Below are 23,352 nucleotides of genomic sequence, written 5' to 3'. Positions count from 1 at the left end.
ATGACTTACGTATAAACTTGTGTAACAAGACTCCAGCCAGATCTAAATTAACACAAAACGGCAAGTGATGCACTGTCATTTTTCTGACACGGTTCTTTGTTTCATTCTAATTATTAGCTGAAGAACAACTCTGGCTCAAATTCGTAATAATTTCTGCTTACTGCACAAGACTACCTCTATTGTTCTTCATGACAACCTGTTATTCTGGATTCTCTGTTAAGAAGTGACACTGTAGCACAAAGCCTGCACCTCACAGTCTCCTCTTCTGAATACACTGAGAAATGTCTATTAATTTTAACTTCAAAACAGCCTTGATATGTAATTGGGCAAAAGTAAAAATAATAAAAAACAAACAAATAAACAAAAAAAAACCCAACAAAATCAACAGTGAAACCCATCTTGCTTTGGTGCCTCATTTTATGCAAAGTAACAATATCATCTTCCTGAGATTCATTCTCCAGTGCTTTATCAGTCTCTACTCTGAATTTTGAAAAAATAATTCCTTAAAAGAAATGGAGGTTCTGGAAATCAAGGTGTTCATAACATTACACATTAAAGCAGATGCCAGTAACATTATTATCACGTCTCAGCGTCTGCAATGGCATCCTCTAGTACAGTAAGAAGCAAGTTAGTCTCCACTACAATTTTTTGCAAGCTTGGCTTTTAAGAAATGGGAGGGTAATTAGAACATATGGAATCATAATAATTCTAACCACGTTTAAATGTGTGCCATATTAGCAGATTTAGAAATAATGCATCTTGCCATACTAAAATAATCAAAATCTCAAACTCTACTAAAATAAAGTGAACTAAAATAAATCCCAGTACAGCCTCCACTACTGCCATTCTCATGCTATGTATGACAAACACAGCTCTCGATCTGTCTAGTGCATCATTTTTCTTGACTAAGATTTAGTCTGCACCTAAATCCTATACTGAATGGAGGGGCTACCAGGACAGCGACAAGGCAGGGGGTCAGGTCTATCATGCTTGGCCTTCTCCCACAAATAGCTCTCAAATGGTAATACCTTTTTTTGTTTGTTCATTTTTGTTTTGAGAACTTCTGTTACCATTCACTGAAGTGTTAATTTTAGCTAAACCAATGCAAAAAGCAAGCTCTTTCAATCTGCTTATTTGCTTTCTGGATTCTTCCACACCAATCTAGATATGCATTTCAAATATTCACCCTAAGGACAAAGTGATTTACTAAAGTTTTCAATGTCAAAATATTTTGAAGCAGCTGTTCACTGGCCTTGTAATCCAGAACTGCTAAAAGCAGTACTAGCCAAAGACAAAAACTGAGATATAAAACTAAGAAAAGGATTTAATCAAAGACAAGCAAGTCAATCATTTAAAGATGGGGAGTTTGGACTGTTAGAAGAGAAAGTGAAAGAGACACCATCCTTCATTTTCTGTTCCTTCTTTGACCTTTCTTGCACTGTACATCTGCTTTGAAGAGAACACCAACACCAAAAGCAAAAGTCCCTATACAGTGTCACTCAGCAGATCCTACACATACACATTCACAAGATGAGAAACTAGGTAATCTCTCAGAATAGTAAGTACTGTGAAGAGGTGTTTTTCTGTTCTCCCACATACACGCTGTTTTGCTCCCAAATAAAGTCTGATGTGTGCAGGACAGCTGCATCCACCAGTACAAACAACACAGCGCAACCTGACAAAACTAATAGGGTCACGCCTAAGAGCAGTATGGTGGCACTGCTTCTCAAAACAGGCTGTGGCCTGAGTGATGTGCCTGAGTTTCCAATATTGCTAAAATCGGCTATAAAGGTCTTTAAAGTATTTTTCATCAAATCCTATATAAAAAGGACTGCAGATGCATGGGTGTCCTTTGCATTTATTTATTTATTTATTGCACTATTCTTTAGGGTTCATTTGTCCATATTTTCTTAATCCATTATGAGGAAAACTAGAGATCAGTGCTTAAAAAAAACCAACAAATAACAAAACCACACACACACACAAAACTACACAGAACGAAAGCATTCAAAGCAGCAATGCTGATACAATCTCAGTTCTAGCAGCTGCATATACAGGAAAGTAGTCCCATGAAATTAACAGATGTGTAGTCATTATACAGCCAGCACATTATTTTTGAAGAAGTGAAGAATACACAGCTCCAAACATCCCTCAATTCCACAGCACTTTCCTTCTTTCTTTCAGCTTTTCAAACCCACAATCATACACAGCTAATTCCAATACTCCTTCAGCCTGTTACTAGTATACTTAGGCTGATGAAATTAAAGAGGCACTGTAAGCACCATAGCTGTTCCTATTACCAGCAGATTTTTCTCAGTCACTTTCACTGGCATTTTCTAGCAGACTGCTTCCACCTTGACTGCTTCCATATCTTACAAACTACATTTTTGATAGAATAGAAGCAAGAGGAAATCAGGACGGGTCTTCATGCAAGTTATTTATAAGCAGAGATGAGCAGCAGGCCTCCAGCACACTCAGCTTTCCTGCAGTTTTCCAAAAGGCCAGGATGCTGTCTGACTCCTCCAGCTATGAAACTGAGACAGAGGGTTGAAAAGAGAGAGGGTTTGAAATATCTTAAATAATTATAATCAGAACCTAAAAAATTAATATCAAGAGCACACTGCATCTAGGCAACATCATCTGGCATCTAACTGCCTCGAGAGACAAAAATCTAACAAATCTTACTTTGAGTAAGTGAATGAATTATCAGTTCTGTTTATATTTTGAATAAGACAGAAGTATGGGGCAAATTAAAACAGCAGAGTAGGTCAAATCTTCCAGCTTGATTTTATGTACAACTTTAAAGAAAAATTAAAGAACTAGTTCCATTCCAGAAGCTTAAACCAACTTTCAGTCATACAGAAGATCTGTATCTATGGAATAGTTAGCAATCACTTTTCTTTCCAGAATACCCACGAGCACAATTTTAAGATGATATATATTTCCCAGAATTTGGCCATCACATTTTACCACCAACTTCAATGTCTCTTTAATGTAATCAGTAAAAAGCTACAGTCATCTAATATTCTATTTCTAACATAGGAATCATTTTTCTACAAGATCTTCAGATAGACTGTGCTGTCTGATTGCAGAGTAGCAGGTCAATCACCAGCCCAATGAACAACAGGGCATAATGTAAGGAACAAATCTGTGATTCAGGCTCGTGGTTATCTCAATAAAATCAGATCTTAGCATTTAAAATACCTGCTTTGCATGCAGCTGCCAAACATTATAACTCGCCCTATTTCAGCTACTGCTTGGAATGTCTGCTTATTAGCAATCCACAGCTGGAAACAAATTTTAACACTGAAGCTTTTGGAATGAATCCAGAACTGCTGCATAGGGCACACAAAGAGAGACTAAAGAGTGCATTTGTTCAGCCTTCCAAAGAGGCACCTGCCTGTGACTTTACTGGTCTTCTACTACCTAAAAGACAGTAAGGGAAGAGAGGTCTGGAGGTACACAATAATACATTCAACAACCTTAAGCTGCAGCATACCAAATCCTGACTAAATTAGAAATGTCCACTTTTAGAGATCTCCAGAACCCAACCAGACCAGCCCTGAGAAAGCTGGTCTGGTTGACCCTGCATTGAGTGGAGGCTTGCACCAGGCAGCATTTCAGAGGTCTCTTCCCACCAAGTTTATTCTTCGAGTCTCTAAGTTCAGATGGGGATGAAGAGAAAAAAAAGAAAAAATACAGAACAGTAACATGGGCTGGAACTGACTTTGCTGAAACACAGATATGCTATTCTTCCCAGAGATCAAAATCAGAATGTTAAAAAGGAGAGGCATAGAGAGGATATAAATATTCATCACAATACAGGATTTCTGGGAATATTTAATAGCATCTTAAAAAAAATAAATCCTAGAGACACATAGATAACATAACACAGATAATAACATACTGAGATGTATAACAGGTTAAGCTCTTTCTTTTTACTTGCTGACCTTTTCCAAAAAGAACACAGGAAATACCTAAGAGGTGATCTGGCCTGATGAGAGCTACTGTTCTCTGGATGAAGAGGACTTGCTACATAAAGCCCCTCCTGTTCAGCCAAGTGAGTATCACCTTCATCAACAAACACAAATTCAAGTGTCCTTAAATATTCTGCACACTGAAATTCTTTTGTCAGTAAGTTAAATTTCATGCTTGCAAGTCCCCCAAGATTTAAAACTAGAGCTAGCTGACTAATTTAAGCAGACTTCTTATGTCCCCTATGATGCATTACACAAATTATACATAAGTTTTCAATACTCCCATGTACATTCCACTCTGATTCTCAAAATCAGAATTACGTGTATGTCCCAAACTCCACTACAGGAAAGCAAAAGAGCTAAGACAAACTAACATAAACAGATAACAGCCACTACCAGATACTGGATTTTCAGTCACATTCACATTGCAAAACCAAACACTGTCTAACACTAACTAGAACAGCTAGTTAGAACACCTGCATTTCTGAAGATAACAACTCTAAACAACGCTGCAGTTTATGCTACCAAGCAGCACTCGTTCACAGCACATTCTGATCTACCTTTAACTATTAACAACAAAATAGGATACATGATATTCTCAGAATGCTTCTGCACATGACTCCTGGTAATTCCATTATGAGAAGAAGTTGGATTTTCTGGTGTTACAGCACTGACGTTTTGTTTAGTAATAGGTCTTATGGGTGCTGAGGGAGCTGGTGGAAGTCACTGCTAGGCTGCTTTCCATCATCTTTGGTAAGTCATGGGGAATGAGAGAGGTGCCTGAGGACTGGAGGAAAGCAAATGCCACCTCAGTCTTCAAAAAGGGCAAGAAGGAAGACCCTGGTGACCATAGATCAGTCAGCCTCACCTCCATCCCTGGAAAGATGGAACAGCTTATCCTTGGTGCCGTCACTAGGCATATCAAGGATAAGAGATTCATCAGAGGCAGTCAGCATGGCTTCACAAAAGAAATCATGCTTGACCAACCTAATAACCTTTTATGAAGAAATAACCAGGGGGACAGATGATGGTAAAATAGTGGATGTGGTCTATCTTGATTTTAGTAATGCATTTGACACCATATGCCACAGCAGCCTTGCAGCTAAACCAAGGAACTGCAGTCTAGATGGGATAGTGGATAGTGAGGGTGGACTGTGAACTAGCTGGATGGAAGAAGACAGGGAGTTGTGGTCAATGGGTCGGAGAGTAGTTGGAGGCCTGTGTCTAGTGGAGTCCCTCAGGAATGGGTGCTATTCAATATATTCATCAATGACTCAGATGAGGGAACAGAGAACACAGTCAGCAAGTTTGCTCACTACACAAAACTGGGAGGAGTGGCTGACATGCCAGAAGGTTGTGTTGCTATCCAGAGAGATCTAGATAGGCTGGAGAGTTGAGTGGGGAGAAATGTAATGAAACACAACACAACAAGGGCAAGTGTACTTGCCCAGGTTGGGAATTGGCTTGTTGGAGAGTAGAATAGCAAAAGGGACCTTGGGGCCAGATGATATGCATCCCAGGGTTCTGAAACACATGTGGTTGCCAAGCCGTTCCCCATCATATTTGAAACATCATGGCTCTCCAATGAAATTCCTAGTGACAGGAAAAAGGGAAACATTACTCCCATTTTTAAGAAAGCGACAAAGGAAGACCCGAGGAACTACAGGCCGGTGAGCGCACCTCTGTGACTGGGAAAGATCATGGAGCAGATCATGGAGCTCCTGGTTATCATGTCAAGGCACATGCAAGACAAGGAGGTGATTCAAGACAGCCAGCATGGCTTCACCAAGGGCAGATCTTGCCTGACCAATCTGGTGGTCTTCTATGAAGAAGTGATGGCAACAGTGGACAGGGGAAGGACGATGGATGTCATCTACCTGGATTTTTGCAAAGCCTTTGACATGGTCCCTCACCATCCTTCTCTCTAAACTGCAGACACATGTAGCTGAAAGATGGTCTGTTCATGGGATTAAAAATTAGTTGGCTGGTTGCAGCCAAAGGGCTGTGATCACTGATTCAGTGTTTGGGTGGAGGATAGCCACAAGTGGTGCAGGATCCAAGGCTCAGCCTTGGGACCAGAGATCTCTAACATCTTTATCAATTACACAGAGGATGGAATAGAGTGCAGCCTCAGCAAGTTTGCAAATGACACCAAGTTGAGCTGTGCAGGTGACATACTGGAGGGAAGGGAAGCCATTCAGAGGGGTCTGGACAGACAGGAGAAGTGAGTCCATAAATACCTAATGAGGTTCAACAAGGCCAAGTGCAAGGTGCTGCACTTGGGCCAGGGCAATCCCAGGTATTTATACAGACTGGGGGAAGATTTCCACAAGAGCAGCCCTGTGGAGAAGGACTTGGGGGTCCTGGCAGATGAGAAGCTGGACATGAGATTACCATCTGAAAAAGCACATCCCACAACACATTAGAACATAGCCTGTCTTCAGTTGTTCTTATAAAGGCAGAGCAAAAAGGAGTTACAACTTACACAAAGCAGAAATAGCCTCGCACATTCTATCCATACAGTGAAAAATAGTTGTGCGTTTGAAAGCTGATCCCACTGATGCATGTGAAAATGATGGTATTAAACACAAAATAAAGGCAATAAAAAAGCATCCAAGGCAATTCAGCATAAAATGGTCTGGTAGGTATTTTAGGACTGCTTAGATGCTAAACCCACACACAAAACACTTTGCAAGACTACTGTGCCAGTAATTCTTATTAAGTATTTAAATCCACAGCTGCACTCAGATTTGAAACAGCGTTCTGTGCACCTTTCAACATGCAAAACAGTACCTGATACTGAACTGTAACATGAAAATTAGCACCCAAAGGTGCCTTCTCACTCAAAGAGTGCCAAAATTCCAAGGAAAATGAAAGGGTATTTGTTCAGTTGTTTGGGGATGTAATAACAGGAACAGCAGAATGGTGTGCCATGGCAGATCTGTGTGCCTGAAAGGGGGAGAATGAAGAAAAAAGCCTTTGTGAGGGAGTATTTCCAGTGTTTCTACCCACGTCACACAAATGACGTCCTTTCAACGAGTGTTCTTTCCCTAGCAAAGCTAAGGAGGTCTTGCTGCCTTGTCCAACTTCAAATCACAAGGAAAATACTAAGCATGTACAGGCACTTTTCTGTAGTCTAGATGAGGCAAACCACAATTCCACAGCTCTCGCAGTGTAAACAATCATTAAGTACTGTATGGGAAACTACTGATCACACCCCAAACCTCTGAATGACCACCTGAGATAAGCAATGTGTCAGCTGCGGAAGCACAAGTGAAGGTAATTCAGCTGTGCTACTGGAAGGGGTGGAGCTTGGCTCCAGCTCTCTCAGATTTCATTTAAGGGCTGACCACCACTAAGGCAGGATCTCTTTCTCTGGAGATTGCTCCTTTGTGGAGTTTACTGCAAATCTTCAACATTGGTGAGCATTTTCCATTTATCATAGATCATCTTTCTAACATGGTAGTCTTTCATATGAAACATCTGTTTAACCTGTTTACCTACTGACTGTATGACTGTACAAGTAGTTACATTTCACCAAGTTAGAAAGTGTTCCATATTACCAGCTTTCTTGTCAAATTCTACTCCTCCAAAAAAAATGTAAGTAATCAGAAGTAGCAGCAGTAGCTCCTTATTCCTCAAGAAGATGTGCAAAGTTTGTTAAGGACAGCCTTATCTACTTTCACTAGTCAGAATTTACTGCCAGACTCACTCTATTTGAGTGATTTTTATGTCTGTTCTGGTCCCCTAAAGACACCTGTAAACTTTATCATTGGACAGACATCCAGGTAGGAAATTCACCCAGGTGATGCTGGTAACTCTTACTGCAAAGAACAAATGTTTGACAAGTTACCTTTGTAAATGATCCCAAAGGCTGCATAAACTACAAGATGATGGAACAGTATTAAGAAATTGTCCCACTTACAGATTCTGGAAATTCCCTCACAGTCCTTAGTCCTAAATCATTTGTAAAAGACATGTTAAAATCCCTGCTGTAAAAAGGGAGCATATGTAGTTTTTCAGGAATTTAAAATGCTTATCTTTATAAAAACAATATATATCGTTAGTGTATGTGCAAGATGCTTTTATGCAAAACCAGAAATCATGGTCTCAAAAATTACCCTAGCTCTGTGACATAATTTTAGACAATTTTAAACAACCATGTCTTATTCTTTACGTGCCAATTTAACATATCACATGGGAAATCCAAGTAATTTTTAAAGTACTTGGAGTAAACACCTAAATGGTTATCCCACCTGAAATAATGAAAAAAAAAAAGTCAAAAAATGAAGAGACATGCATTATTTTCAAAGCTCTCAATATTCCTTCTTTGGAATCATTTAAGAAAAAAAACTGAAGAATCCAAACTTTTCTGCCTTTCCCAATTTTGTTTCTCAGGCTTCATCTTCAGACCACTATCCTGTATTCTGAGACTGTATAGTTACAGGACATGTTTACTTGTAATCCCTTAAGCAAACCTGCATAAGCACAAAATAAAACTTGGGTATGGCTGGGGAACAATTACAGCACAGAACTGCACCACATTTAGTGCATCCTGCAGCATTTCTAGTCTTACACACTGCAAACATAAATGTGCCAGCTGAGTTAGGTTATAAAAACAGTATCTGCCCTTGCAATGCCTGCAGGGCCAAAATAGCTAAGAGCCTAAGATGAATTCTATTCCTTCTTGGGCATGACCAAATTATTTACTAAATTCCAATGAGCTGAAGCAAAGGGATTACTTGCAGAAAACTTAACTGTGCCAGTGTGAGAAAAGTACTCAGACTGATTCAGAACTCTGACTGAGTTTCCAGACCTGGCAGCTGAAAGTTTTACCTATTTTCAAAAGTGTTTCTTTGTAAAATTTGATTACATGTGTATTTTATTAAGCAACAAGCCACTGTACAGTAAAAACAAGCTTTCGAGTTGTATTTCAGACTATGCTTGAAGGAGAAGCTTTTGTCTTCCATTAAAAAAACTACAAGGACACCAAAATCAAACCAACCCCCCTCATTCCATTTATCATTTTTCTTTCATTTTAACTGAGGAATAATGTGAACTGATGTATTTTGGAGCATAAAATTACATAAGTTATTATGCAACTGAAGGTAATAACTTAAACACTTTTACTATCATCCTAACGTAAGATAGTTCAGATCAAGCTATGACCTTCATTTTGAATTGACTAAATAGAAATACTTATTTACAGTGGAGTTAATTCAGAGTAAGATTTTAAAAAAATTACAGAATGTCATTTTGGTAAAATGAAACCTCATATAAATAGTATACCATTTCGTTGTCTTCAGAAGACAATACTCCTCACATTTGTATTTGTAAAATATTATGGCAAATGCTGCAAAGCAGTTCTTTCATATAAGCATTACATACTTCAGATACTATTTCAAATAAGCTCTTTAGATATGAAAAGTTGTCTGAAATGAACATCAAATGAAGTCAATAAAACAAGATTTATAATTAACATAATCCATTTTAAAATCTAGTGAGAATTAATGTTTGCCATAGCATTTAAGCTTTGCTACCTTTAAAGAGTCATGATGATCCTCAGACTCACTATTGATAACAGCCTAGCATTGGTTGTGTAATGTTTTACTTTAATTTCTAATTTACAGGAAATGTAATATCCACATGGCATAATGAGCTTAGATGCCTTCAAGAGATTTAAAATATGATGTTGAAAAGCAATAATCAGCACCCCAAAATCTTCTTTCTCATATAAGTTTCATTTCCTTATTTTCTTCTGTACATAGACTTCTTTTCCTTTGCATTACAAGTTCACAAGTTATTTCATTTTCAAAGCTTAATTCTGTTATTACAAAAAGAAAACATGCACCTGATACTTTCCCATGAAAAATTACTTTCCCATGAAGAATAAGTGGCACTGTTGCTTCCTTTATGTAGATCAGCACACATCTTATTGTTCTGGCATTAGAACAATAATTAGAACATTGTTCTGGTATCCTTTTCATAAACTCACCAAAGCCCAGCTAAGTACAACTATAACCATAAGCATGCTACATATATGTACACAAGTGCATGTAGTGGCATATTCTAATGGATTTATTCAGAATATATGTCTACTTGGGCTCACTGTCCCATTTTAAAACTAATCTACTATGTAATTGACACCCTAGTGCCTAGGCATTAGAGTATTTTTATGTTGCTGGCTTCCCACAAACTATTTTTAAAATATGTCCAAGCAGAGTTTAATAACATGCCCTTTATTAATCTTGCATTTAGTCATTTATATCTTTCAAGAAATTTACCTGGAATTGATTTGTCTTGGAAGCTCGCTAAGTTTACAGGAATGTTATGAACCATAAAAACTAACTTCTTTTTATAAATAACACACTCCACTGACATGCAACTGTGGTTCCCAGTTGAATTTCAACAAGTGTTCTTTCTGTAGGGAGTTTCATTTCTGAGAACATCAGCTTTTCAGTTCACAAAACTGATAAAGCACCCCAAAAGGCAAGATATATGCAAATATACATAATGAGGTAAAAATTAATAATTAGAGCTTATGTCACTCCAGGATTTTCAAAAAGATGATGTCTACAGCTGTAATAATTCTGATGTAATCTCCTGATTATCTACTTGCCAATCCTTTTGAAGTCTGTCCCTCCATTTTATTCTCTTCCAATTCATTTCTCTCTACTAACCTCCATGTCTTATGTTCCCTGACAGTTTTAGTCTTCTCTCCCCATTTAAGAGGAGAGAATTGGAAGCTACTGATTAACTACCATGCATACAGTTCCCCAAAGCAATTGGCCTTGTGCCTCCCCACTGAGTCAACCTCAGCTGCCAGAAAACAGTTTGAGATCAGAAATATCCTCCAGGCTCTCAGTGCTTAAAGCAGTCTGAGCCCGGGAGGGACCCTGATGCCAACTTCCAGAGCATTCACCTCAGCTCAGCTGCCATCACATTCATGGCTTGTTGGAAATGCTCTCAGAGTTTGAGCTGAGAGACTGATGAGACCACAGTATCTGAGATACTTCACAACTCCACCTCTTCTGCCCAACTTCCATTCTCACTCAGTGGCAGGATCTCAGTTCTGAACTATGCAAGTGAGCAGTTCAGAGCAACAAGCCAAGCAACCCTGATGTTGTAAGTGAGAAAAATCATTGCAAGTAGGTACGTGTTAAAGTCTCTGGCCTAAGGAGCACCTTATAAAACTCTGGGTACACATGAAGAACAGCTATAATACAATTAAGTGAGAACTTTGATACTGTGCATGGCTGATATAAACAAGAGTCATGACAGGAACTGCAGAAGGCTTCAGGAACAGTCTGCAAGGGGAAAACTTTCATGATTGTGGTAATGTTAGGAATTAAAAATGCAAGCTTACATGGAAATATTTATATTTTAAACAGCCAATAAAAATGCATTTTTTGTGAGTTATATTTCACGAGTTGCATATTGGTCTTAAGAATCAACTCTAATGAAGCACGTCAGGTCCATTGCAGGGAAGCTGCAGTAAAAATATGTTAAGGTACCAGCTGAAGCAATTTCTACTCTCTGTGCTCCCTTTCATATCATAAACAGTCAAAGGTAAAAGGCTGAACATTTAGTTGCAAGGCAACAACTGACCTCTCTGTTCATTAATACAAAGCATACTTCTATGTGGAGTCTGTGGAGGTATAAATATTTCAGGCTCTGAGCTAACGCTCACTGCTCCTAAAAATGTCACAGCTTTATTCATAATTAAGGACCATAAAATATTCAGTTAATTACAATGGCAGAATGATGCCTTTCCTTTTTGCTTTCTTTATATACATTTTTATACTCAAACAACATAACACATATTCCAAGACTGTGCAGAGGTTAATTTAAATTTAAAAGAAAAAAATCTAAAGCAGCCCAACCAGGCTAAAATCAGTACAAACATATCTGATTCAAGAAAAAAAAGCTAAGTATTTTGCTGCTTATTGGACTCTGACCCCTTTTAAAAGGTGTTCCTTCAGGCTAGCTCTACAACACCACTGAAGAGTAAAAAGAAGGAATCTCAAACATCTGAAACTGGTAGCTCAGTACATAATTCAACATGACAACTTTGAAAAGTGAGGTCTCTGTAGAGCTCTCACCTTTTACATTAGAAATATTCCACAGGCTTCCTGAATATGGGAAGCTGATCAGACTTTATGAATAGGGGATCCTAAACATTTTGGCAATTTTGACTCAGAATCTGAACTTGCAGAGCATGGCAGTACAAAACCTAGTGGTTCTCCAGCAGCAAACATCTGATTAATTCTGCATCTACTATGTGTACTGAAAGTTTAATTATACTTACTGTGCTCAAATTGGCGAGAATTATAATGGGATAGCTAGTTAGTCTATCTAGTTTTTTCTACCTCTTTTCAATCATGTTAACTTGCTCTACTTCTAATGATTTTTATTTTTTTTTTAACTTTATCACAATTGGGAGAAATAATAAAATTAAAAAATAATAAAAAAAAAAAATCACGGCTAGGTTTCCTGAACAGTGTACTTTTCAAAAATGTTAATGCAGGAACATCCAGAATGCCTTAATGGCCCAATTCAGCCTCCACAGAGGTACACAAAGTTTGAGGTGGGAAGGAACTGTTGGAGGTCAACAGGTTTAATCCCTGCTCAAGCAGGGACACCCACAGCAGGCTGCCCACAACAGTATCTAGGCAGTTTCCAACTGCTTCTAAGAAGGGAGACTCTACTGGAACAGGCTGTCCAGAGAGGCTGTGCAGATATCTCCTCCTCTGGAGATACTGAGAACCTGCCTGGATGCTCTCCTGCACAACTCACTCTAGGGAAACTGCTTTAGCAAGGGGGATTGGACTGAATGATCTCAGAAGATGCCTTCTAACCCATCCTTCTGTGATCCTACCGCTTCTCTGCACAACCTCTGCATGTGTTTGGTCACCCACACATCGCAGAAGTGCTTCCTGATGTTCATAGGGAACCTTTTACACTCCAGATGGTGTTCTTCCTGTTTTCCTATTTTTAGAGCCCCGAGCACCAAAAGTTAAATTCTTTTACAATCAAGTTTAAAATCATTTGCATAAAAACCCAGTTCTCACAGCTGCCCAACTTTCATTTTTGACCTCTAAACTGTAACTGTCATTCAACCAGAGATAACACAAGATAGATCGATGTGAAAACAAATTATTTTTTTCTTCTTTTATGTTATGTTGTGCTTCCTCACTGTAGGCTTGTCAATTCTGTTTCATATATAAAAAGAGACATTAAGGAAATGTCACTTTCTAAATTACTTTCAACATTTGTGGCACAGTGTGCAAAAAAACCCATAAAAATATTTAACAAAATGTGAAAATCTCTAAACAGGAGGCAAGCAACAAAGAAGGAACTAATTAACTGGAGAAGGAAGTTCAGAGCTAGACAGTTGAGCACAGTTTATTCCTTTATAACAGGGCAATAATTTCAATGCAAGGTCAAAAGAATATTAAGAGCTTAAACGTACTGAGTGGTAGCACAAACATGGAGAGAGGGCACCAGGTTGTGACCAAGGACTTCTCTGACTCTGCAAGATGAAAAAGGACAGGACAGAAACAAACCAGAGGAGGAAACTAACAGACTCCAGGTGTAGGCAATGAGCTCAGCCTAGGTAAGAAAACAGAAAAATGTTCTACAAAAATCTTCAAGACAGAAGGCTTACTAAGCGCCTAGCAAGCAGTGTAGCTGGTAGTGGAGATCTGGTAGAATTTAATGAAACACAGCAGTGGATGAAGTGATAGCCCATGTGATATTTGCAAAGAAGCACTTGTTAATGGAAAATGCAAGATCAGCTTACAAAACCTATAAAGTGCATTTATGGGAGTGTGAGAATGCTAATGCAATCAGAGAGTGCTACTTTTCTTAAGCCCCCCACCTGCACCCCCCCAAAAAAACAACAAAAAACCAACACACCCAAAAACCAACACACACACAAAAAAAAAACACCTCTAAAACTGCTGGTTAGAGCGCAAGAGATTAAATTTCAACTACGTATAGAATAGAGGAAAAAAAAAAGTGTCCATAGCTATTTCTTCAACAGATCAGCATCACCTCAGAGTCCTAAGCTGACTGGCTGATGTAGTTGCCAAGACACTCTCAATGGTACTTGAAAAGTCATGACAATCAGGTGAAATCCCCGGTGACTGGAAAAAAGGTAACATCATACCCATTGCTAAAAACAGTAAAAAGGATGCCCAGGGGAACTATTAACCTGTCAGTCTCACCTCTGTGCGGGGAAAGATCATGGGACAGATCACCCTGGAAGCTCTCCTAAGACACATGGAAGGCAAAAGGTCATATGGAAAAGTCAGTATGGCTTCACAAAGGGCAAATCCTGCTTGACTAATCCAGCGGCCTTCTACGATGTCACTGAAGGGTCTCCAGTGACAGAAGAAGGGAAAACAGTTTCAAGCTCAGAGAGGGTAGATTTAGGTTAGATATAAGTATTTTATGGTGAAGGTGGTGAGGCACTGGAACAAGTTGCCCAGTGATGTGATTGATGCCTCGTCCCTGGATACTTTCAAGGCAGAGATGGAGGAGACTCCACAACCTCCCTGAGCACCCTGCTCCAGTGCTCCATCACCCTCACCCTGAGGCAGTTCCTTCACGTATTGGTGAGGAACTTCCTATGCTCACGTTTATAGCTATTTACCACTGTCCTGTCCTCACAAACCACTGAAAAGTGGTTGGCCATGTCCCTTTGAGTCTCACACTTAAGATACTTAGAAACTTGCAAGAGAGAGATGTGCTTGTAAGAACCCATGCTCTTGTGCCTTTGTGACGGAGGAGGATGACTCTATGAAGGGGGAGGGGAGTAAAGCCAGGTCTTCTAGGGATAAGCCTGAGGAAGTGGTATTGGGATTAGGAGCAAGGCGAGGGGCTTGGCTGAAGTGCGCCTATACCAATGCACGCAGCATGGGCAACAAACAAGAAGAACTGGAAGCCATTGTGAAGCAGGCAAACTATGACCTAGTTGCCATAACAGAAACATGGTGGGATTGCTCCCATGACTGGAGTGCTGCAATGGATGGCTACAAACTCTTCAGGAAGGATAGGCTTGGAAGGAGGGGTGGCGGCGTGGCTCTCTATGTCAGGGAATGCTTTCATGCTGCAGAGCTTACGACTGGGCATGATGTGGTTGATGGGTTATGCTATTAAAGGGATAATACCAGTGAAATTAGGTAAGTAACATGTTTTCCTAACCATAGTATTCGGATCTAATTGCAAAGGCATGGTTCAAAACCATGAAAAAACACTTGAAAGCACGAGTATGTAACTCTGGAAGGTCTGGAGAGCAATCAAAGTGACCTCGAAGATGTTCTAGTGAGCAGTCTGAACCAAACAGCTTTCTGCAAAACTGACTTATGTCTCAGTGCCTCTATGCAATTTTTCATTTTAAGTGCACTGCAGATGAAAAAAAACCAGAGATCTTGTACTGAAGATACCTGATATGATAAGCCACCATTTTGCTAGAATGAAGCAACAGTCTGTTCTTGCACCCTGACATTAAAGAGAGAAAGAAAACCCTGCAGTTCAGAGGAAGTCATGAATATCTCAGAAACACATACAGTTACTCAAATATGTTTTCTTTTCCCACCAGACAAGTGGCTTTAAACTTATGTTGATATCCACAAGATATCACAGATAGCAGCACCTGACAAAGATTATGAGAAAAAAAATCACATTTCAGAGAAGATAAATCTAAGAGCAAAAGGAACATTTTAAGCTTTGAGCAGTGAAAGTAGAAAATTAAGCAACATCCTGCTTTCAGGGTGTTTATTCTGAGATGCTGGTTGCTTTTAAAGTTTCTGCAAGATGAGACGAGGCCTTCCCGGAAGGAGCACACTTTATGGCTGAACATGAAAGTGAAAGCTGGAACATTGTTCATTGGGCTGTGAAAAAGCTGAGGTGTAGAAGGCACAATGAAAGAAGGTACATCAAAAAAACTGAATTGGCTACACAGTGCATTTCTCCTGAGAAACGGGACTGGATTACACTGACAGATACACAGTGGTGATGTACTGGAACAGGTTGTCCAAGGAGATTGTGGATGTGCCATCCCTGGAGGCATTCAGGGCCAATCTGGATGAGTCTCTGGATAGCCTGGTCTGGTGGTTGGCGACCCTGCCTACAGCAGAGGGGTTGAAACTAGATGACCCTCTTCAACCTTTTCAACCCAGGCCATTTTATGATTCTATGATGATTCTATGAACATCTGAAAGGCTGATTCCAAGCACAAGCTCAGCAAAGTGCCGTTTGTAATTTAGATAAAAAGGATGGCTTTAATTTTCTAAGCAAATGCACACCAGCCTAACAAAAATGTACAAAAATGGGTTCTTTCCCTTTTTTCCACTTTTAGAATACTTCTCCACCGTTTCCATGAGTAATGACCTACAGATCACTACATGCTGCATTAACATGCCATGTATTTTTCTGGGCAACAGCTTAACTGATTCAAAAAGCTTGAATCAAGATTTTAATAAGGAGCAAGGCAGGAGATTTTTGTAAGCACACAGAATATGCCATTTTACATCTCAGATTTTCAGAAGTTCTAATTTTTAATTGAAACATACAATCCAAAAACTATGCAAACAGCCTTCGCTACATATGGATGTGTTTCAAGGGACTTCCTGGCTGTGCTGGCATTTGAGATCTCATCTCCTACAATCCTACAGCACTAAGACTGTGATAATGTTGCATTCATTGGTTAGAAATGTTAATGGTCAAATTTCTAATATTTGCATTGGCACTTATGGACCAGCCTGGCACTCAAGCACTGAGAAATGCCAATTCCTACCCACTTTTTCTGAAGACATCAGATGTTAGATTTTTTTTAAAAATCCCTAAAGATTATCTGGGTGTATGAATGTGAGTTTGCTCCACTCACATTCCCTAGTACCGCTGTTATGCAGCTACAGTAGCTATATTTGCAAGATGGCTGTCCTTTCTATAAATTCATTTAACTTGACCTGGATGTCACAAAATGCAATGCTTTTTTCTTTAAGTACTAACCACAGTCTTGGTTAATTCCATCTTAGAGCAGGCAAACTTTCTCCAGCAGCACTAGACACAAGGTACATTCCAAAGAAACGCAAGAATATTTCTATCTTTCCCCCTTACATATACTTTTATAAATTCTAACAAATTGTTCATGATGTACCATTTCACAAAACAGTCATTTCAAATTCTTGAAAAAGCAACCTGCAGTATGAGTCCTTCACCCTTCAGAGATCTCATCTAAAAATTAACAAAGCAACTAAGGCTTAAATCCTGACTTCAGTTAATGTTTAAAAGGACTGGATTTCACCCTGCTTTTCCTAAGGAAACCTCTTTCACCATTGTCCAGCCACACCTCAAGACAGGCTGGGGACATTTAGTCTTGATGTCCAGATTTCCAGCAACTCTGTGGCAGTGACAGGTTAGGTTATCTACATGTTTCTCTCCCTTTTCCCCCTCTACTGAATTCAAAGATATACGAGCTTCCATTTCAAAGTCTTTGGACAAATCTGAGATTAAGGACAGGGAAAGTAAATGTGCAACATCCATCTAGAACAATCTTTCTTCTGTCCTCACTAAGCCAGTAGTTAACATTTCAACTCTCAATAAGCTTGGTTAAATTACATTAAGCTTAAAAATAGCATAACAAAACCACAAAATCTGCACAACAAAGTTGATTATACAGAAAGCAGTGCTAATATTCATACTTACAGGCTGAGGCTGTTCTGCAATACAGCAGTTGAAACACAACCAGAATTCACTCATTGTTTACGGTCTGAAGTGTGAGCACAGATGAGAACCAGGACTCAATCTTATAAAAGTATCCCCAGGTAGCAAGTTCTTTAAATATATTTATTTGTAATGGTTCTGATGCGAAAATTTTTCCTCTCTTGAGCTCTTCTCTCAAAACAGTCTCAGGACACACACGATGTTAGTTAAAAAGTTACTTTAGAATCTTCTCTCAACAGACTGGTCCCAGCACCATGGAAATGTGAGTTATGCTTCTTTGGTCCCTAGCGTTATATGAACCTGAAAACAGAAGAACATTATATTAGAAAGAAAAAGTATAACAAATTTCATACTCCCAGAGAGCCACCCATACCAGTGATTTTGTGGTAATATATTGACTACTGAATGAGGAGACGCTAGCAAGCAAGTCACATGCTAATTTCTTCAAAAACTTCACAAAATGTCATATATTAGAAATTCAAACGAGTCTTAGATGCTATTTTTTTAATATACAAATAATGAGGCAGTATAACATATTTATGTCCAATTTTTTGGCACTCACTGTTTGGTCTGTTTATAGCTTTCTAATGTCATTTTAGAAAATCACAGGTGACTATACATCCCTTTAAGTTAGGGAATTTAGCCTATTGGCGCTTAATTTGTTTTCATTGAAAATTTACCCGGTCCATTCAGTGAGCAAGGATGTAACACAGTTGTCAAGCAAAAAACAAGCAAAATCCAAACAAAAAAATCTGCAATAAGCACAAACTTGGTCAAAACAAGATTTTTTTTCTTTCTTTTTCTTCATTCTGTTTGTTCTACAGGTACATGTACAACTGACCTCAAAAACAGATGACTTGCAGAGCATTTCCTCACAGTGTGAAATAGTTTAGGACACCATAGGATTTACAAAGCGTATCTATGTGTATGTACATACACACAGTGAGGCAATTTTTAATGGACATGGATGAGTTGATTCTGTGGTACAACAGCCCCACTTAGCAGTTGTCTGTATCAGTTCTCTACATACAATACAAATAAATCACAAAGTCCCTAATTTACTGTACACAAGCCAAGGTTCTGTATTATGCTGCCACTATAAGAGAGGTACTTTCCAGTCTTGTTGGCTATCATGCACATGCAGAGAAGCAGCAGCACCTTTTCTGTACTAAGTCAAAAGCCTCCAGGTAGCCTTCCCACTTCTTACCATTTAAGAGACTAACGGAGGCTCTTCAAGAAATAAATAAATGTTGTGATTAAACCACCTAAATAAGAAAACACTAGCAAAATTATTTCTAGCTGTGAAAGAGATTCCCAGCAGTGTTTAAAACAAGTTTATATGTATTTGTTACCTAGTTGACAGAACAGAAAAAAGAAAGATATTTTACATGTTTCCTTAACATTAATACCATACAAAGCAAAGCAATATGAACAGTTAAAAAAAAAAAATCCTTTCACACAATCTTTATCTTGGCAATCTTACTTCAAAAAGAGGCCTTACTACAGTGCTAATTTGACCTATTTTCACTACTAAGATGATCTTCTCTACTTCCAAAATGACTATCTGAAAGCCCCAGGTGTCACAAAGCTGCAATAAAACATGGGAACAATCACCCAACAATATGATGTGTAATACTATAATACTTTAAGTAACTTTAAAAACTAAAGGTCTCTAAAGAAGTTTTAATGTCATAATTAGGTAAAGTCACATAATTTTCACAATTCTCCTAGTAACTAAAATTTTGTCTGACCTTAAATAGCAAGAGTGTAACATAAGGAGCAGGAAATAAGAAGAGGTTGGACATTCTCCCAGTTGAGCTTTTCAAAGTTACTACCAAAAAGGAATTAGAGAGAATTTACCTGAGCTGATCCAAACAGGGATACACTGCATACTGTGAAGAGTACAGTTGTAATAAAGCTACTTATTAATTATGTAGGTTAAGAACAGCCCACTGTTTTTACGAAACACCTATTAAGTTTCTTTTAAGGGTCAACCTTCTATATCCTCTTGCTGCATGCTGTTTGCTATAGCTTCAGACAGGAAGTGTGGTAACAAGGTTCTCACAATTACTTGAAGCAAATAAAACCACAGGAAGAGAAAGAAAATGAAGGCAGGTGTTAATGTCTGAATTTTAACTAACGCCCCAAAGCTCAGACTACCATTTAAGGAGAGGGGAAAAAAATACTGAAAAAAAAAAAGAAGTGAAGGGTACACCATGTTATGCCTAAGTATGCATACAGCCATGTAGGACTACATTTTTTCATGTAGTAGTTTATGAACTACTACATTGTTCATAAGAAAGAAATTTTAAATGTATACATACATATATATTTTCCTTTAGATGCTCCAAAAAGCCATTTTAGAGTGTTATTTTGTTTGTTTTTAAGACTTTTTTCATATTGTCCCATTAATCTCCATTATGGCTGTACCATTTCTTCTTTCTGCTTAGAGGATACATGCTCAAGTGGCAGCTAGGAATGAATGGGCAAGATGACATTAAGGTATGCCCAGACTAAGAAAGAGGTCAAGCTTGTGTACTGTTTCCATACTCCTTAAGCTGTAGCAACTGAGGGATGCGTTCCAGCTCACAAAGGAAGTTGGAAGTGTTTCCTTCCTAGCCAACCTGATTTTTAAACTACTTGTTGAAACAAAGCGATATGTAGGACAAGCAACACAAGCTTAAAAAAACCAACAACACTATCTGTTGACAAATTTGCACACATTTTATCAGTCTGCCTTGGCAGGGCAGGGCAGAGAGGCACCCTACCTCCTTTCCCCACAAACTAATAGCAATGGAGGCCTAATGAATGTGCTTTGCTTCCAATTGAAAAATTCCAGCGAATGTGGACTAAGATGAAGATTCACCTACAGCTTACCTGAAGGAGTTTTTTTTTGTTTGTTTTGTTTTTAAAATTCTTGTTATTGCTAATGCAACACTGTCAGTCTCGTATCGGCATGAAAATACCTCAAGTTTGTTTGTGTTCTCAGTTGGTAGGAAGCCAACAGTGATTTCCCTGCAACAAATGCACCCACTCAACAGAAGGGAAGGCAGCAAAAGATGCAGGAAGAGAGCTACAGCAAGTCAGTCTGGAGAAATACCTGGTATTTTTTACCAAGTCAATGACTTAAAAAAAAACACATTAAAATAGGTACAGGAAGGAAAGCATACTATGCAGTAAAAGAAAACAACTCACTTGGTACAAGCAGTAACACTGTGGATACTAGTAGGAAGCTTAAAGAATAGTGTCTTTAAGCATCTTTAAAACATACTGGTAACAGGAAGCTCAAACAATTGTTTTACCATTGTCTGATGTTTCACTCCCTGTAATCTACTCTCTAGTAACTACTAAATTTTGTTATGCACTTCAGTTAAGTGTACAAAATTAACAACTGAAATAAATTTGTTAGAAAAATTATAAAGGCAAATTCTAAGACACAGAAGACACATTCTGTCATTCTTAAGACCTTGTTTAGACATTATATGTTTTCTCCTACCTAAGACAATCTGTTAATAAAAAGTGAAAATCTTTAAGAATCTATGCTAAGCACATTGCTATGCACATAGGAAACCTAAGTTCAAGTTTCTTATCAATTTCCATTAACCAACAGGATTTTTTTTATCTAAATTTCCAGTTGATCAATAATATTATCTACTTAGCTGACAATTACTACTGAGGGTAACACACACACACAAAAAAAAACCCAACAACAACAACACACGAGTGAATGAAAAGAGACAAATTTGTTTATCTCAACAGGTAATACCAGTTAGAGGGAAAAACCAAGGAGTCAAACTAGTACTCTAAAGCAAGCTCTGAACAAGGCATGATTTCCACAATGAATGGAAACAGAGCATCTCTATGAGCACTCCCCCATTTTTACTTATAGATTGATTACAGGAATTGGTCAGCAATTGCGACCCTTGAGTTCACCATCAGAACAGAGTAGTTTTACAACAGTGGAACAACAGTCTACTGCAATAAATAAATAAATAAATAGATTTTTAAAAAATCCATGACAAATTTACTTTACAGGCCATATGAGATAACCAAGGGACACTTATCAAAGCCTGCCACCCTACCCAAAGATCTGGTAAGTCCTAGGAAACCACTGTTATCATGTCCTTGCCTCACACCTAAGAGCAAAGCAGTTCTGAGACCAACTACGTAGTCAAAGCAGAGTCAGGTTCTGTGGGATGGGACAGGAAAGTCTGTTTGGCAGTACAGCATGCCAGGAAAGCTTAATGTCACTGGTCTGAGGAGCCAGGTGCACAGACTCCATTCCCACCTTCCCTGGCACATGGTGTGAGAGGTCTCCCACAGGACCAAACTCATACAACTACCACACATACCTCAGTATAAATTAGGCCACTATAATGGAGCTAAAATGGATTTATTAGGACTTGACTGCCAAGGTAAGCATCCAGAGCTACACCAGTAGGCTAATGATGTAGCCTCAGCTGCACTAGCTGTGAGACATGAGCATATGAAAAACACCTGAAAAGCTGAATGACATTTTCCCTTCCTCCCATTAATACCTAGTGTCCTGCTAAGGCACCCAACATGAAACACGCAGCACAATGTAACACCCCGATGCCAGGGTCAGGTTTCATCTTTATAAAGAATTATATAGCAATAGCTGTCTCTCTTCTACCAGACATTTCTCGGCTCACTGGAGCAGAAAGAAAATATAAAAATAGCTGTAGAAATGAAGAGGTTGGGTCTGTGTAATGTAACCTGTATCTTCCATAATGCAGTGAAGTGTCCTAATTCTAGAATTCCTGAACAACTGACAAAACAAAACAGTAAACAATTTGTTCATGCTTTATGTTTACCTCACGATAAATTTAAACTAAACTACTAAGAAAGAAGCTCATGTGACTTAGTCAGTACAGGCAACCCCTCCTACCATTTTCTACACACCAAAATACTACGACAGCATGTGCTGTGTCTGTATGAAGCCACACACAAAACCTGTAATGCTGTAAATGTGATGGCCACAAAACACTTGATTCACTGGGCTAAGACCACCATATTACGTGCAGTAAATATGGCAATAGCCACAAAGCTAACAAACTCTTACCTCTGCAATCCTCAAACAGCTAACTTACATAAATGAGAATAATTACATACTGGAAAAAAGTTTCTGGGTCAGATGGTAAAGAAAATTCATCATGCAGCCAGTCTGAATTGAGGTTGTATAGGTCAACAGCACCTTTTCTTCTGCTGAAAGTAATGATCATGTTTCAAAACAGAGTGAGATTTAGGAAGGAGAGAAAGATGGAGAAAAAAGTTTTCAGGAGACAAATTTCTAACTCTAGAGAAATTTCAATACCAGAATTGATGACCTAGTTAAAAAACAAAAGCAGATTCAAAATGTTTCAGGAACATTATAACAAAGTATGTATTCTCAAGAGAACAACCACCCCTGTTCTGAAATCTGAAAGTACAGGAAGTTAAACTGTCTCCTCACAAATGACCTTCTTATCATGCCAAGAAACAGCAAACTGTATTCCCTACGTACCCACAAAAAGTTCAAGGCCACTGCAACCAAAGTGCTGATTTGGAAAATGCCCTGTGGGTCATATTTCAGCAGTGGTTAAGTCATCTCAAATTTTATTGCCAATGTAAAACCATCTGAAGC

The 23,352-nt window shown here is 38.6% G+C and overlaps 1 protein-coding gene and 1 long non-coding RNA gene across 7 annotated transcripts in view; both read right to left on the bottom strand.

The window, feature by feature from the left end:
* The window catches only part of CDC42SE2 (CDC42 small effector 2), a 61,388-nt gene that overhangs the window by 8,334 nt on the left and 29,702 nt on the right, over nucleotides 1-23,352 (bottom strand). For 5 of the 6 annotated variants that reach the window (XM_015849396.3, XM_015849397.3, XM_015849398.3 and 2 more), the window contains one exon: nucleotides 17,691-18,008. In XM_015849396.3, the coding sequence (XP_015704882.1) occupies nucleotides 17,691-17,744 (54 nt within the window). In that variant the 5' untranslated portion in view covers nucleotides 17,745-18,008. Of the gene's footprint in view, nucleotides 1-17,690; nucleotides 18,009-19,568; nucleotides 19,600-23,352 lie in introns of those variants that run through there. The other variant, XM_015849400.2, reaches the window with a different exon arrangement.
* Nucleotides 6,771-17,676, bottom strand: LOC146753834 (uncharacterized). Its single transcript, XR_014939355.1, has 2 exons — nucleotides 14,207-17,676; nucleotides 6,771-14,125 (listed from the first exon to the last, which is right to left on the bottom strand). It is a non-coding gene; the product is annotated as an uncharacterized LOC146753834 (long non-coding RNA).

The sequence above is a fragment of the Coturnix japonica genome, chromosome Z (genome assembly GCF_054131305.1).
Source record: "Coturnix japonica strain WE chromosome Z, WE-NBRP24, whole genome shotgun sequence".
NCBI classification, from domain to species: domain Eukaryota; kingdom Metazoa; phylum Chordata; class Aves; order Galliformes; family Phasianidae; genus Coturnix; species Coturnix japonica.
This window is presented reverse-complemented; position numbering and strand designations above follow the sequence as displayed.